The following is a 16,036-nucleotide window of genomic DNA, read 5'->3' as shown; positions in this document are numbered from 1 at the left end:
ACAGGATAAATAAAACATTTTTTTCTTTTTTTTATCCAACTTAGAATGGGTAACAACCTGACGGTCCACCTAATGGAAAGTAGTGGGGGGAAGGGATTGTTAGTAATGCGGACTATCAGTCCCATTGCTAGCAATATGCCTTGTCAGGTCGACCTCCACGTGGTCCCCCCTGGAAACCATCGTGCTGAATTCCAGGTATATTCATCACGATGGGCTAACTGACTTACCTTTTCATCTTCACCTATCATCCCTCACTGGTACCCCGCCAGCGTATACCGTTAGCGCAGACGGGGTTACCACTTCATTATCATCCATTAATAAAAAATGGAAAGTAGTAACCGTCGCCTATAGACATGAGCAGTACCATGGTATAACTTTGTACAAAATCTTCCTCTGGTAATTGTTGTAATTAAACGTGTTTCTAATACAATTTTAGAAAATAAAAAATCTTTCATAAACAAACTTACTTTAATAATGCTTTCATGTTTTTAACCGCAAGTATGATCAAACTAAGGAAAAACTCAATAATGACAATTAGGCATATAAGAAACGCCTATATATTTTATATAAAAAAGTACAATAAATTTATGAAACACATGAATTACTTCATAATATGTATTTAAAAAGATAAACATATAAAAATTAAAAAGAATCCCAAAACAAATCTTATAATTTTTGGAACACTTCGGAAGGCACTTAAAATCATCTTTTAGTAAACTCATTAGAAGACAGCTTTACGTGTAATTAAAGCAATCTAGAAACTATTGACACCAGGGGACGCTAATCTGATACGAGCAGTAGGTAATTGGTAGATTAATTTAAAAATTGTTCAAGTTTAATATAACATAATGTACATATAATTAACATCTTACTTAGACTAGATACATTTGAAACAATATTTCGTAAAAAGTAATTTTCGATTTTCTCATATTACATTGGATGTGCTTTTGAAATCATTTTGATAAATATTATGACAATCGAATTAAATTTTACAAATTGGGAACTGTACAGTGTCTCCCAGTTTCTCCTTCATCCAACGCTCAGCCTGCTGCGTCATCTCCTCGTCGAAGTAGTCTCGCCATCCGCCCGCCTTGCCTGACATCAGACTTAATATATAAGTTCAACATTGTAATAAAATTTGAGTAATTTTAAACGAATCAAAAGTACTAATTATATATCAATGCATTTATCTATAGATACATTTGTAATTATCTGCTATTTAAATTTGTTAATACATATAAAATATATCTACTGTATTTTGTTTGTAGCAGAAAATATATTCTCAAGTTCACTGTGTAACGTGATTATGTGATGAAGATTGAGTGAGGCCCACCTGATAGAAAGTGGTAAACGTCGCCTATAGACATGGGCAGTACCATAGGCATAACTGAGTATACTGTTTCGCCCATGATATCCCCCATGCGTTGCCATTCCTGAGGGCTCAGGTTGTTATTCCTCTATACCCTGTAAATTCACTGCCATATCCCACCCTTCAAAACAAAAACCAAAACTTTTGAAACTTCCATTAAATAGTTAAATAATCTAAATTTATGGTTAGACGCGCAGTGTTAGTGTAGAAGCTCAACATGTTTTGTCGATTTTAATGTTTTATATTCTATCCTATTAAAAAGTAATTAATTCAAAAGGTACTCAAAAAATTTTAAAGTTACTACCCAAAAAGTACCTGGTCGCATTGGGGCATTAGTGTTCCGGATTTGGGCACTACAATACGACAATTGGTATTTTGTCATTCGACCTATCGTAGAGGACCCATCGTTTTCAACATTGTTCATATCAATTTATCTATCTACTCCTAATTTTTGTAACCATTAGCTAAATTACCTTTCCTAATGAAATGGTCATCTTTGTTTATTAAGCCGATATGTTTGAATATATCCATGTTGACCGACATATTTTTTCTGAAGTTATCGAAGTGCAAGTGGTCACAGAGTCGCATAACTTGCTCCTCCGTTACCGGCTTGTTGAGGAACTGCGATACACGACGCACTGCCGCCGGCAAATCCTGACATAGCCCAATTCATAGTTAAAAAACGTGTGATTGTTAGCACTTGGGAAGTTTTTGAAATCGATTCAGTTGATCATATTAGCCGTTAACTGTCCATTGCCGAACATAGGCCTTTTGAGACGTTTTGCCAGTATTTGCCACGCTTGTCAGGCTGGTTGACAACCACAACGGTTTTGTTTGGCGGTTAGGCTTTGGTGATGTTTTAAGAGGAAAACTGCTGCCCATCCCTCGGACATTAAGTTCCCTTAGTCGTCTCTTACGACATGCACGGGAAAGGAACGGTGGCGCATTCTATTTAATCGATCAATTCAATTGAGCGATCAATGTTAATGTCAAAATCAAAATTAATATTAGGAAATATCAATGTTAGTCAGGATTAAATAAATAATTACAATTTGTCGACGAAGTGGGTACGAATGTTTGTGTAAATAATTTAAATATGAATTCAAAATTTACTGATATATAAATAAAATAAAATCCTCATTTTTTAGTTTTTCCTTGGCTTTGAGTTGTGCGGTATCATAATTTATAAATTAGATACAGTTATGAACGTATTTTATGTCCTTATCTCATTTTTTTTATAGAATAAATAATCAGGAATCCTTTGCATAATACAGGGTGGCCCAAAAGTCCTTAGAAAAGTAAAATTTGGAATTAAACGAAAACGACGCGCGTGAGCGGTGCAGGGGAAGCGGGGGCAGTAACTTCGGTTTCTGGGAATTTAGTCGCGATGGAGCGTTTCACCGGAGCGGACCGTGCGTTTTGTGTGCGCGAGTTTTATCAAAACAACAATTCGGCAACCGTTGCGAGGCGTAAATTTCGAGAACACAAAGGTTTACACAACTTTGATGACACCCCAGCTCTCCAAACGATTAAGAATTGGGTTGCTAAGTTCGAGGAGACCGGTTCGACGTTAGATAAACCGCGGTTGGGTCGCCCAAGGACATCACGTACGGAACAAAACATCGACACAGTGGCACAATCTATTCGTGAAAATCCTACACAGTCAACTCGTAAGCGTTCCAATGCATTAAACGTATCCAGGACATCGTTACAACGGATTTTGAAGAAAGATTTACTTATGCACCCTTACAAAATTCAGTTGGTGCAAGAATTAAAAGAAACTGATGCTATTCAGAGAGTGAATTATGCTAATGAAATGTTTAATCGGTTTACTTCGTTCAATAACATAATGTTCTCTAATGAGGCACACTTCCACATTAACGGACATGTTAGTAAACAAAATTGCCGCTATTGGAGCCCGATTAATCCAAAACTTAAGCACCAGAAGCCCTTACATAGCCCTAAAGTTACAGTTTGGGCCGCTATGTCAGCCCATGGCATCATAGGGCCTTACTTTTTTGAGGACGGCAGAGGGCGTGCTGTTACTGTTACTTCGGAGCGATATGTGGCCATGATCGAGGAGTTTTTCACACAAAAATTGCAAAACTTTCCAGGCTTTAATGCCCGAACATGGTTTCAACAGGATGGAGCAACTTCCCACACCTCCAATACTGCTATGCCCGTTATCCGTCAACTTTTTCCAAACAAAGTTATCTCTAAGAGAGGAGACATTTCCTGGCCACCACGTAGTCCGGATCTGACTCTAATGGATATTTTTTTTGTGGGGCTACCTTAAGGCTAAAGTGTACGACTCTAACCCGCGGTCAATTAATGACCTAAAAGAAAACATCCGCAGAGAAATGGCAAGCATTTCAGCAGTGACGTGCCGCGCAGTCATCGACAATTTCAGAAGGCGTTTGCAAGAGTGCCGTGACTGTAACGGATTACATTTGGACGACGTTATTTACAAAAAATAATTCCCGTTTTTCTAGCTATATTTACAAATAAAAATATTATTCATAGTGTAATTAGTTTTATTTTAATTAATTTTTTCATTACTAAGGACTTATGGGCCACCCTGTAATACGGTTACGGAACTTTATTTAAATTACTTTACTTATTATGAGACTAACCTTAGACAGTTCTTCATAGAACAGAAACAGCATATTGGGATGGTGTCTTTTCTCCCAAGCTTCTTTGATATGTGCTTCATACGGTGTGTAGTCAACTGTCAAAAAATATTAATTTTTTATTGTGTCGGGCTATAAAATCATTTATGTTGAAATAGATTGCGCTACATACTCGAATGGGCGTATACCAGCTGGTAAGAACATGCCTGAGAGTACATGTTCGCCTTTTTAAGGGCGCACTTTGAAAAATAGGCCTTAATTTGCCACTGCATATTCGTAAATATTTGTCTTTATAAGATTTTTCATTTCAACTTTTTTTCGAATGAGAACAAAACGTTGCAATTTTTTTATCTGGTTGCCTCTAAAACTGCACCCGAAATAAGATGGAACCAAAGACATAGATAATAATAACTCTGACACTTTCTATAAATTCTAGTTCCTGTAATTTTGACCGTGCGTTAGTGTATTACATATTATTAAATCATATTTATTCTTTTATACGTTTGAGTACCTACATAGTTATCGAGGAAATCTACGAGTATATAAAGATTATATCTACAAAAAAATCTACTTCAGTTATGACAAAATCAGTTCTTATGATTTGAAACTAAACTACCAAACCGATTTCGATTTTACTTCTATGGGACTAATCTGTAAGTATGTATATCCTTTAAAAGTACAACCGAAATAAGAACCTCCTTTTTGAAATCGGTCAATCAAAAAATTTAAATTAATCTTTTGCTCTTAAACACCCAGAATAAGTAATAGATACGCACTATAAGTACATGTTATAGGGAAAATGCTAAATATTATTGTAAATGTGAAACTTTGTTATTTAAGTAAATATGACGACATGTATAAATGGCTGAATGAACTCAAATAAAATTTGGTACACAGATAGATCTATCCTGTATTAACATATGGATTTTTTTTAAATTAAACCACGTAGACGAAGCTGCTACTCGTAAATAATAAGCAGCATTTCACGAAAGAGATTATTTTAATCAGGAAACCTTCCCCACCTTTATTGTTAATGAACAGATTCCAGAATGCTCTAAAATCACCACCAAAACCATGGAGCAACATCATTCTGCAATGGTGATAATAGGAGACAGCGGCATCTCTTGGGTCTCTTGCTACGTACACCACTTTCGCAGTGTCCAGCAATGTGGGCGGCAGTAGGGAGAATGGCAGGTGAGACTTGATGAAGCGAGGCGAAGGTGCTTTGAATATTGTAGCGTCACTTCTTGAATTGCGTGTAAAACTTTCGTAAAAAGGTCTCAACTTAGGATCTGTTTCCACTCTTTCTCCAAGCCACTTATTTATTTTTGGACTGCGTAAAACCATTGTAAACCTAAAAAACATTTAAGTAGGTATATACCTATTTTAACATTTAAGGAGCTGCGATTCAATCTAAAGTGGTACGATTAGGTAGTCGATAACAGGTCTCGTAAATAGCCGATTACTTTATGAAAAAAAATCCAAGAATTGAAAAAATATTATCGAATTAATTTTAACTGTCAACATTATCAATAAATATCTTCAAATTTGCAACGACTACTAAATATTTTCATCTATGCTGAACTTCATACATGATAGCTAATGAACGTTAAAAATACTTACTCTAAGAAAGGAAATCTTTGAAAGAGCTGCACGTTCGATGCAGTTTTGTAATCCAAATCATTTCCTATCAACCAAACTAGCTCTTGAACCCACGTTGTGCCTTAAAATGCAATTGTATGACTATTACTTATTTTCCTAAATTTGATTAAGTTTAAAAATGTAATGGAGCATTTGTAAAAAGATAAGGAACGTCAGAATGGGTATTCTAGTGATAATTATACAACTTACTTTTATAAATTAGCTAAGTGAACACATGTATTCTTTTGAGAAGAAATTAATATTTAGGAAGTATGAAATTAGTCCATAAAAATATAGAAATTAGATTGTTAATAGGTTTAAAGATGATAAAACCGATGAAAAAACTAAGGGCATGATGAGCACAGTATACGCAACAAAAACAAGTTATATTGATTTAAAACTAAATTACTGAACCGATTTTGATAATTTTTTATGAGACTAATCTATAAGTATAAAAAAAAAATCTTTTCATATAAAAAAAGGTTTTCCAAATCGGATCACTCTGTTACCGTTATGAAATAACAAACATAAAAAAAACACAACCAAATTAAGAACTGAGGGCCTACCATGAAATGTTTTCCGAAATTTTGGAGCCCAACGAAACAAATTTGATGTTAAAATTACATAATCCATGCCGTTTGGAAATATTAAAAATGTTAAAATATTGTTCCTTTGGACTTTTATGATAGGATGTATGACGAACGAAATGTTAAACTCCACTTATTGATCCGATTTTGATATAAACAAAAACACGAAATAGAGTCCGAAATTTCGAAATTAAAATTTCATTCAATAAATTTCATGATAGACCCGCTGTTTTCTTTTTGAAGTCCATTGAAAATGAGAATCATACAATATGCTAACTACACTTGTTGTGACTATAAAATAACAAAATCTATAAGTTTAGTATTGAATCCTATACAAATATACTTACCAGATTTTGGGAAGGTGACTACGAATACATCGTTGGGTCTCACCTCCATATTGTATATTTTATTACAAATTTCTTTAAGTCCATCTGGAAAGAAGTAGCCAGTGGAGCCCATACGAATATAATCAGGTTTCGCATCTGTGAAAATAAATGTCTTCAAGTCCATCAAATACAGTAAATCTATATATATTATAATGATATTTCAAAATAGAAACGTACAGTCGAATTAAGAGACTTTCTCTCTTTTTTATTTACATAAAAAAACCACTTGATTTATTTTAACAAAAAAAAAACTAATTGGAAAATCGATACCAAACCGAAAATTTTCTTCATAGATGGGCAGTCGTAATATGAAAATGTTTTTTTAAAGATTGATTTGATAAAACATTACATTTCGAGTATGCTCCTTGAAGAAAGTTGTTCAGTTTCAGAAATATTATCACGTGATTAATTTAGAAAAAATATTTCAGAAATATTTAACATATTTTTAATATACTCCTCGAGGAAAGTTGTTCAGTTTAAAAAATATCATCACGTGATCAATTTAAAAAATATTTAAGAAATAATTAACATATTTCGAGTATGCTCCTTAAGGAAAGTTGAACAACTTTCCGGTTTCAGGGATAGTACTATTCATTTTCGGTTTGATATACCTATGACGAATATAACTTGAGCCAGAGAGACTATATCTTGAATACGTTATACTATTTTTAAATGCACTATCGGGACTTAATGCGATAAAAAATATTTGTAAATATTTACATACCCGCTTGTTTGTTGCCAACGTTGTTGCGTTAAGTCTTGATAGTGTATTTAAAAATACGTGTCAACAATGTAAAAGTTTAAAATTAACTACTATTAAGTATTAATTATTAGTATTATTACTATTAATTATTATAAATATACATATTATTATAAAATTTCTGAGTCACAATGTTCGTTCACGGTACTCTCTAAAACCGCTCTATCGATTTCTCAAGAATTTTTATTTGCTTCAACTTGCGTAACAGAATAGTTTTAATTCCATTAAAAAATGGACACAATATGTAGTATATTCTATGATATTTGTACATAAAATTGGCAACATTGTTAATGTAACTTTTTTCTGTCATGGCGTCTTACATTAAAATGCATTTGTATCTTCAGTATTTTTTAATTACAAGGGAAAGTTATTTGAGCGTGCAAAGTACATTCAATGTTTTACAACATTATACAATAGGGGGTGTTCGGGAGCAAAACAACTTTTGCCGATTTATCTAGTAGTATATAAAAATAAATGGAGAATGTGATATTAAAACTAAACGTGTGGTAAACTTAACATACGAATAGTAAGTTTATATGGCACGTTTAATTATATTACTATATCATAAATAGTACTTCATTATCATCATATCTGTCTTTAACTGTCCATTCTTGAACATAAACCTTCCCCTTGGGGGGTTTTGTCAGAAGTTGTCAGGCGGATTGGCAACCGCAGTTAGGCTTTGCAGATGTTTTAAGAGGACCGCTGCTACCCATCTCTCGGCCTCTTTTAACTTTACGACACCCAAATGGTACTTATTAATAATAAACTATTATTCACATCAAACCCTTACGAAAATACATGTTAATAGAGTTTTTGTCTTCCTATTTACTTCTCTCTCATTTTTTACACCTATCAACTTAATTTATTATAAAAACGCCTAATTCTGCCAGAGTTCAAGAAAGTTTTTTGAATCTACTAATACTACAGTATTATTTGCACGAAAAGTGTCTTTTCTTGCGACATCTATTTAATTACCTTCGTATCTGTGAAAACAGCGAATACAGTAAGATTTAATAAATACATGAACACTTACTAGTTAAATATTTATGGACCTCAGCCTGTTCCTCTGGAGGCACATCTTTGATTTCTAACGGATATTTTTTCTCTGCTTCCATCTTTATCAAAACGTCTTTATTCCTGTGATTAATAATAATAATTTTTATTTGCTACAATTTTGGGTATAAAACATTTGATCTTATAAATTAAAAGTGCTTAGGTCAAGCGTGCAAATATTGAAAACAAAAATTACAATAATTTAATTAAAAAAAATTTTTGTAGAATTAAAACATGACGAAATTATATAATAATAAAATGACATTAATTAGAAATGTAATACAAATTATTTTATTCAGTCAATTAGTTGAAATAGTCAAAAAATAAAAATGAGATGTACTAATAAAAATAAAAAAGTCAATAGGTAAGATGTGTAATAAATATAACGATAACGATAGTACAAATCTCGTACGTATAATTTTAATCCGTCATGAAATCCCTAACAGAGTAAAAACACGTCTCAACTAGCCATTCGAACATTTTTTTTAAATGTCACTCCAGAAAGAGTTCTTGAATTATCTGGAAGATTATTAAAAATTCTCACCGTCATATTATATGGACTTTTTTGCGTTAACGTTAATTTTATTGTGGGTAATTTTATTTTATTTAGGGATCTGTTGCGTAATGATTTTATTGTAGTTGTCTATTTCAGTGGAAAGTATTCTGGATATTCTTTAATAAAAATACAATTTTTTTTTTATATACATACAAGCTACAGTTAGAAGATTATTTTTTGTAAATAATGGACGAGAGGATTCCTGGAAATCGCCGACAAATACAGATCGTCAGCATTTCTTTTGTGTCTTAAACACTCTATCGATATCTGTACAGTTATTTAGAATACAAAAAAATACACAGCAGTTTTAATTTAGAAGTACATTCTTTACGTCATCACATAAAGAATTTCATCGAATCTGAAATGAGGATAACCGCAAATGCACCAAAGTGACTGATATAATCCGAAAGATAAACAAGCTGTAGTAGCAATGGACTGGTCACATAGCTCGAAGAAACTACAACCGATGGGGAAGAAAACTTCTCGAATAGCGATCCTGCACAGTCAAACGCACTGTGGGACGACCCCTTAATTAGATGGAGCAACAGCCTCAAATGCATTGCAGGTATTCAGCGAAAGCTGGTGACTCAGGACCCTTCCTTATGGCAATCTGAGAGGGTGACCTGTGTTCAGCGGTGGGCAGTTAAAAGCTGAAATGATGAAATATTCAAAAACTTCATCTTCATTTTTGTACTCTGCATTGTGTTTCTGCCGTGAAACAACTGTTTTGATTTGAAAGGCGAGATCTGTAATAACAGAGAAATTATAGGGGTACAGAAGCATAGGACCATAATTTTCAGAAATTTTTCGAGAACCATGGGTTCACAGAGCATTATGTAATATCCATGTCATGTCTATAGATGACGGTTAAAACTTTCTATCAGATAAGCCGCTTGTATGATATTCTAATACGAATTCTCATAAAAAAACTTGTAGCTCTAAGTGAACAAAAACTGTCGTTACTATATAAAATTTATATTAAAAATAAACTACAATTTATGTATTTTATTTAATTTATTATGAACCTTATCCTTAATACAGTTTATATTTAATACTCTCCTACATAGTACACACACACAGGGGCAGTCAGTCAGCAGTTATCTGTACCTAGCGTTCATGAGCAATTTTTGGCGACCTCTCTCCATGACGACAATGAAAAAAGGCCATTACCCATTTCGACATCACCCACACTTGATCCGCATCTCTATTACATCCCATAACATTACTTTGCGCTTCTTTCGCTCGTCCCTTTGAATCAACGTCCCGGGGATCGCCCAACCGCCCCACCCCTAAGAACAGTAGGTACTATACACACCGGAAAGTAGTGTTGTGCTAAGTCGGCTTGATATTCGAGTATTTTGGTAATTGTTAAAAAACTATTAAAGCCTTAATCGACTCTAAGAATTCGGATAATTATTTGAGTATTTTTTAGGAGATGAAAATGAAATGGTAATCCCGTCTGCGCTATCGATATACGTCGGCGGAGCATCAGTGTGAAATGATGAGTGAGGATGAAAACAAATTAGCTAACTCACCCCAATATTTCTACTGTTGCAGAACCTCGATATCTTTCGACTTCTCAATCAATAAAGTTGCATACTAAACTAGAAATTTAAAGTGAACAGGATATCCCAATGACCTTTTATTTCGTCACGCAGAGCGCTGGGTACCATCAATAATTTACCCAGGTGCATCTCAGTAATAGCCGGTAATGAGTGGTGATCCTGTTTTTGTTATTATGTGGAAATCTTGCCTCGGTATGCCATTATCGTTTAGTTGTTATAGTATAAGTAGTATAGTATAAGTCTTATATCGTGTGAATATAACGCTTGTGGGGGAAAAAGGATTGTTAGTAATGGAAACTGAGAATCCCATTGCTAGCAATATACCCAACCAGGTCGACCTCCTCACGGTTCCCCCTGGAAACTATCATGGTTAATTCCTGATGAATTCATCATGATGGGCTAACTGGCCTGTTTTCATTCTCATCTATCACCCTTCACTGGTGCTCCGCCAGCATATCCCGTTAGCGCAGGCGGGGTTACCATACTATTTTCACCCATCAAAAAAATAAATATAACGCTTGTGAAAATATCAACGGGGGGGGGGGGAGGGTATTACAAATACGAACTACCACTCCCATTGCTAGCAATATATAATGTCAAGTCGACCTCCACGTGGTCCTTCCTGGAAACCATCGTGCTGAATCCCAAGTGTATTCATCACGATGAGCTAACTGACCTGCCTTTTCATTATCACCTGTCATCCCTCACTGGTACCCCACCAGCGTATATCGTTAGCGCAGGCGGGATTGCCACTCCATTATCATCCATTAAAAAAATATATACATATATTCGCTAATACTTAACTGATCTAAGATCAGCTCTTGAACTCATTCCGCTGATATACTATACGTACCTATAGTCTAAATTTATTTTGTAAACAAATAGAGTTATAAAATTGTTGTGAATTTCGTTCAGACATTTTATCGCGATGAAGATTAATTAATTTGTATTCCATTGCTTAATTTAACCATAATAGACTCAAATGTACTTACATAAAAGACATAAAATATAGTATAACAATAATAGCACAAACAACGTAACATAAATAACATACTTACATAGGTACTCGTACTGATTACTAATAATGCAGTGATGACCAATGTTGCCAGATAAAATAGACCGGAATTAGCCAAAAACTCAATCACAAGTAGCCTAAAGTCGCCTAGATTTCTTATATATTTCCTTATAGCAAAATAGCCTAAAATTGTTAAAATCTACACCCTCTCCCTCGCTTCAAAAGTGCCTGTAAATAATTTAAGATTGCGTTCTATAAAAAAAATTACTTCAATTGTGGCAAAATCAGTTATTTAGGTACCAAATTTAAACTATTGAAACAGTTTCTAATCTACTGAAATTTCTATGTGACCAATCTAGAAGTACATCATTTCATATAAAAAAAAATATCTAAATCGATTTATATAAGGTATTTATATATTTATATTAGGATTATATAAGGTAACAAACAAAAAAAATGCAACCGAAAAACTTGTTTATTTTGGAGATATTTTGATAATTTTTCATAAACTCTTACTAGTTAGAAATATTGTTACTTATCTTAAATAAATAAATAAATGTTCTTTTGTTTGTATGGAACACTAAAAAGGTCAGGGTTAATAAAAACGTACACTTTTGTAAGGCGAAAACTTTGATTTAAACAAAATCGAAACATAATCACTGTCATAAGAGCAATGCGTAAGCATGACACATCGTTCTTATGACAGTGTTTCGATATTATTATTAGTGTGAATTTAATAAGTTTTGGTATATCTAAGTTAGAGAAAAGAATAAAGATAATATATGTGCTACTAAATGTACAGGATACTTCACAACTTACTATCTTTTCTGCTAAGATTCTATTAAAGCTACATAAAAATTGTCTAAGTTATCAAAATTTGACTATAAATGTTCTGTATAACCTAAAATCGCCGACATATATTTTTTGAAATACTCTAATTGACGAATCGTAAATTGCAATTTTCGGTCGCCCGATAACCACACTAGTTAGCCTAAGCGGCGAAAAATTGCCTAAACTGGCAGCATTAGTGATGGCAGACATGATAAATAAAAGCGACAACAGTGTTGCCAAATGCCATTTTTATTTTCCTCAAATTTCTAATATTTTTTTTGTCCATATTGATGCGATTTTCTTCATTTTAAACTAAACCGAAACATTTGTCTGTTTCTATTATGATCTTACCAAATAACTCTATAAAGGCTTTTACTAAGGACATAATAAACACTAAAATATATTACCCAAAATTGTTATACCGATTTTACTTTTTTACCTAAAAATGAGAGAAATATTAATTGTGGCAATGCTAGCGCATCAGAAAGCAATTATTAGTAGAGTGTACAAAACAAACAGCATAACTCTTAAATATAGATATTATGTTCACGTTATAATCAACTAGGAGAAATAAATAGACTTATATAATAGGTCATCTGACGTATAATCTATCAAATATTTATTTTAAAATTATACATTAATACAATATTAATAGCTACTGCTATTTGTCTGAGAATGTCAAGAGATCCCAAATTGTCTTCATTATCTGAAGATTTCTGTAGTTCTACTATAAATTTTCACATCCAAATAGTAAATAATCCGTAGAATAGCAAATAGGTTTAATGTGACTACACTAAGGCACGGGCGCGACCTCAGATGGAATCTTTGTAAACATGTATATTTGTTAATCAATCACGCTTAAATAGCTAAACAGAATTGAATGAAATTTTACACATTGGTAGGTAACATCTTTTATAAATTATAAATAAAAACAACCCGTTCATATTATTTAAATATTTTGATTCTAAAAAAAACGCAACTCAAAATTGGTAAAAATGTTGCGTAACATAGACTAAAAAATACAGTCGAATTAAGAAACTTTTTTCTTTTTAAAAATACATAAAAGCAGCGTCCCTCTTGAAACATCACCAAAGCCTAACTACGATTGCTTACCCGCCTGCCAAGAATGGCAACTACTGGTAAAACCCCCTTTTTATGAGGTAAGTCTATGTTTAGCAGTGGACAGTTAATGGCTAGCATGATGATAATGTTATAAACACTTAATTTTTTACAATTAGAACATAGAATTACATTGAGGATGAATGTATTAAGCAATTATTTAGAATTTACAAGACATTTACCTATACCAGAGGGAGACTTTGTACAAAAGTCGATTGCTTGGGTACCTCTGTCCCATTCGTGTTTCAACCGTGAAGCAGTTGTGTTTGCATGGATGTGTTTCGGTTTGAAGGATGGGGTATGGCGTGAATTTACAGGGTACAGAGGAATAACACCTGAGTCCTCAAGAATAGCAACGCATGGGGGGTATCATGGGCGAAACAGTATACCCTGTTATGTCCATGGTACTGCTCATGTTTATAGGCGACGGTTACCACTTTCCATCAAGTGGACTGTCAGCTTGTTTGCCATTCTAAGTTGTATAAACAAAAATTTAAAACGCGCCGTGCTGCCTTGTGTATACACTCCATATTATTCATACAACCGCGCTTCACTACCACATTATACATCAATGCACCATACAGCGTAAAGTCACTTTTTGAAGCATGGAATACTACTCTTAATTTATAATATATTTATACTTTCTAGACGTGCAAAATTTAATAAGTTTTTATATATTTAAAAACAAAAAATATTACATTACAAACCTCTTGATCCGTTACCGTTTCCATGGAACTTTTACGAGATAAGAAAATAGATTAAGATTCACTATATAATTAAAAATTTGATATAGAATATGGATTAATCTATCGATCAAATTAATTCCAAATCATCAAGTTGGCATAAAACTGTAAAATATACCGTAGAAAAACCCACTGAAATTCTTTTTTTTAGGCAAAAAATCACAGTCACAGTACATTTTGTGATGTTTATAGTATTGTCTGAAACTTCATTAAGATTATAATAGTAAAAATATACATATTTCACAAAAATGTAACAAATAAATTATTTTTTAGTAATATTCAACAGAGTTAAAAAGGAATTCATACAATTTTCACATCAAAAAGTTGACCAACTTTATTAGAACACGCATTTTAAAATTAAAATGTTTTACTTGAGAGTAGATATAATTTCGTGTGTAAATTTAGAAATCTAATTTAGAGATTCCTAATTGTACACGAATATTTTTTTATGACATAAGCAGCAAAGGAGCATGCGGCGCACCTGATGATAAGTGATTACTGTCGCCTATAGGCAACATTCGAGAAATTACAGGCGTATTTCCGGCCTCTTAAGAAGGAGCATACTCTTTTCTTGAAGGTTTTAATATCATTCTTTCATGTCTCAAAAATGTCCCTTTAGTGAGATTCAATAATTGCGTCACACTTACTAGTAAAATACTTTTGCACCACAGCTCCTCTGATGGTACATCTTTAATTTCTAAAGGATATTTCTTCTCCGCTTCCATCTATATCAAAACGTGGTTTTAGGTATATATTGCCGTAGATCTTATTTATTTAATTAAACAAATAAGATTGTGTTTCACAAAAAAAAACCGACTTTAATTATGGCAAAACTCTATTTTTCATCTAAAAATGATAATACTCAATTTTGATAAAATTTCTATGGGACCAATATGTAACTATATTCTTTTAGATAAAAAAAATCCAAATTGGTTTACTAGTAACGAAACTTCATTGAAGTAACAAACATAAAAAAATACAACCGAATTGAAAACCTGCTACATTTAGAAGTCGGCTGATAAAATTACGGAGCAATTTTATATTTAAAGTTCAAGTGGATATAATTTATTATTCAACTTTGTAACTGCAAATTGATAGGAAACTATTATCTTTAAATTGGTGTTCGAATGAAACTTCATTTAACATTATAATTAGAAATTGAATATTCTAAAGTACTTAAATTTATTCGAAAGAAAAGTCTGTAACAATTTTAAGCAAGATTATAATAATACTATTATATTATCTATGCCTTTATTGACAAATCCAGGGTTGCACTGTTACATATTTTTTGCCCTGGCTTACAAAATAGGGTAACCTGTGCTTTGTAAGCCAGTTCCTTCCAACACACAAGAACTAATACTATGTATTTGTTCATGCAGAATTAACAATATTAAGTTATAATATAAACAGAATGAACAAAAAAAAAAAAAACAGAAATTAAATTTTAACTAAAAGATTACAATTAATAAAAATTTCAAAACAACGTTCAGTGTGTGATGTGAGAGAAGATGAAGTGTGAATGTATGTATATTTAAAGTGAGAAGAAGAGCGGTATTAATATATATAGGGTTCGGATTGTCGATTTTTTTAATTTAAATTAGATTTTAATTAAAAATAATACAATACACCAATTTTAGTGCTATGTAACCATTACAAAGTACAATTTTGGTTAAATACTTCTAATCATATTTTCTTGTAATGATGTAACAAACAGACGTAAGTATCATATACTAATCTAACTCAATTATAAAATTCGATGGAATCCCTTTACCAGATTT

At 32.7% G+C, this 16,036-nt stretch overlaps 1 protein-coding gene across 2 annotated transcripts; it reads right to left on the bottom strand.

Moving 5' to 3' along the window:
* Positions 1-449: 449 nt before the first annotated feature.
* On the bottom strand, positions 450-11,731 carry LOC113517354 (luciferin sulfotransferase-like). Of its 2 annotated transcripts, none has more exons than XM_052901443.1 (8): positions 11,609-11,731; positions 8,410-8,513; positions 6,575-6,709; positions 5,623-5,722; positions 5,022-5,353; positions 4,003-4,097; positions 1,843-2,023; positions 450-1,095 (listed from the first exon to the last, which is right to left on the bottom strand). In XM_052901443.1, coding segments are annotated over exons 1-8 (1,062 nt in total). In that variant the 5' UTR covers positions 11,611-11,731; the 3' UTR covers positions 450-982. The 2 variants fall into 2 exon arrangements, with proteins under 2 accessions (XP_052757403.1, XP_052757402.1); XM_052901442.1 differs by having other exon boundaries at positions 11,543-11,617.
* Positions 11,732-16,036: the final 4,305 nt, after the last annotated feature.

Source organism: Galleria mellonella, unplaced genomic scaffold (assembly GCF_026898425.1).
Source record: "Galleria mellonella isolate WM207_F2 unplaced genomic scaffold, CSIRO_AGI_GalMel_v1 utg78, whole genome shotgun sequence".
Classification (NCBI taxonomy): Eukaryota; Metazoa; Arthropoda; class Insecta; order Lepidoptera; family Pyralidae; genus Galleria; species Galleria mellonella.
The sequence above is the reverse complement of the archived record's forward strand: the minus strand, read 5'-3'. Positions and strand labels throughout refer to the sequence as shown.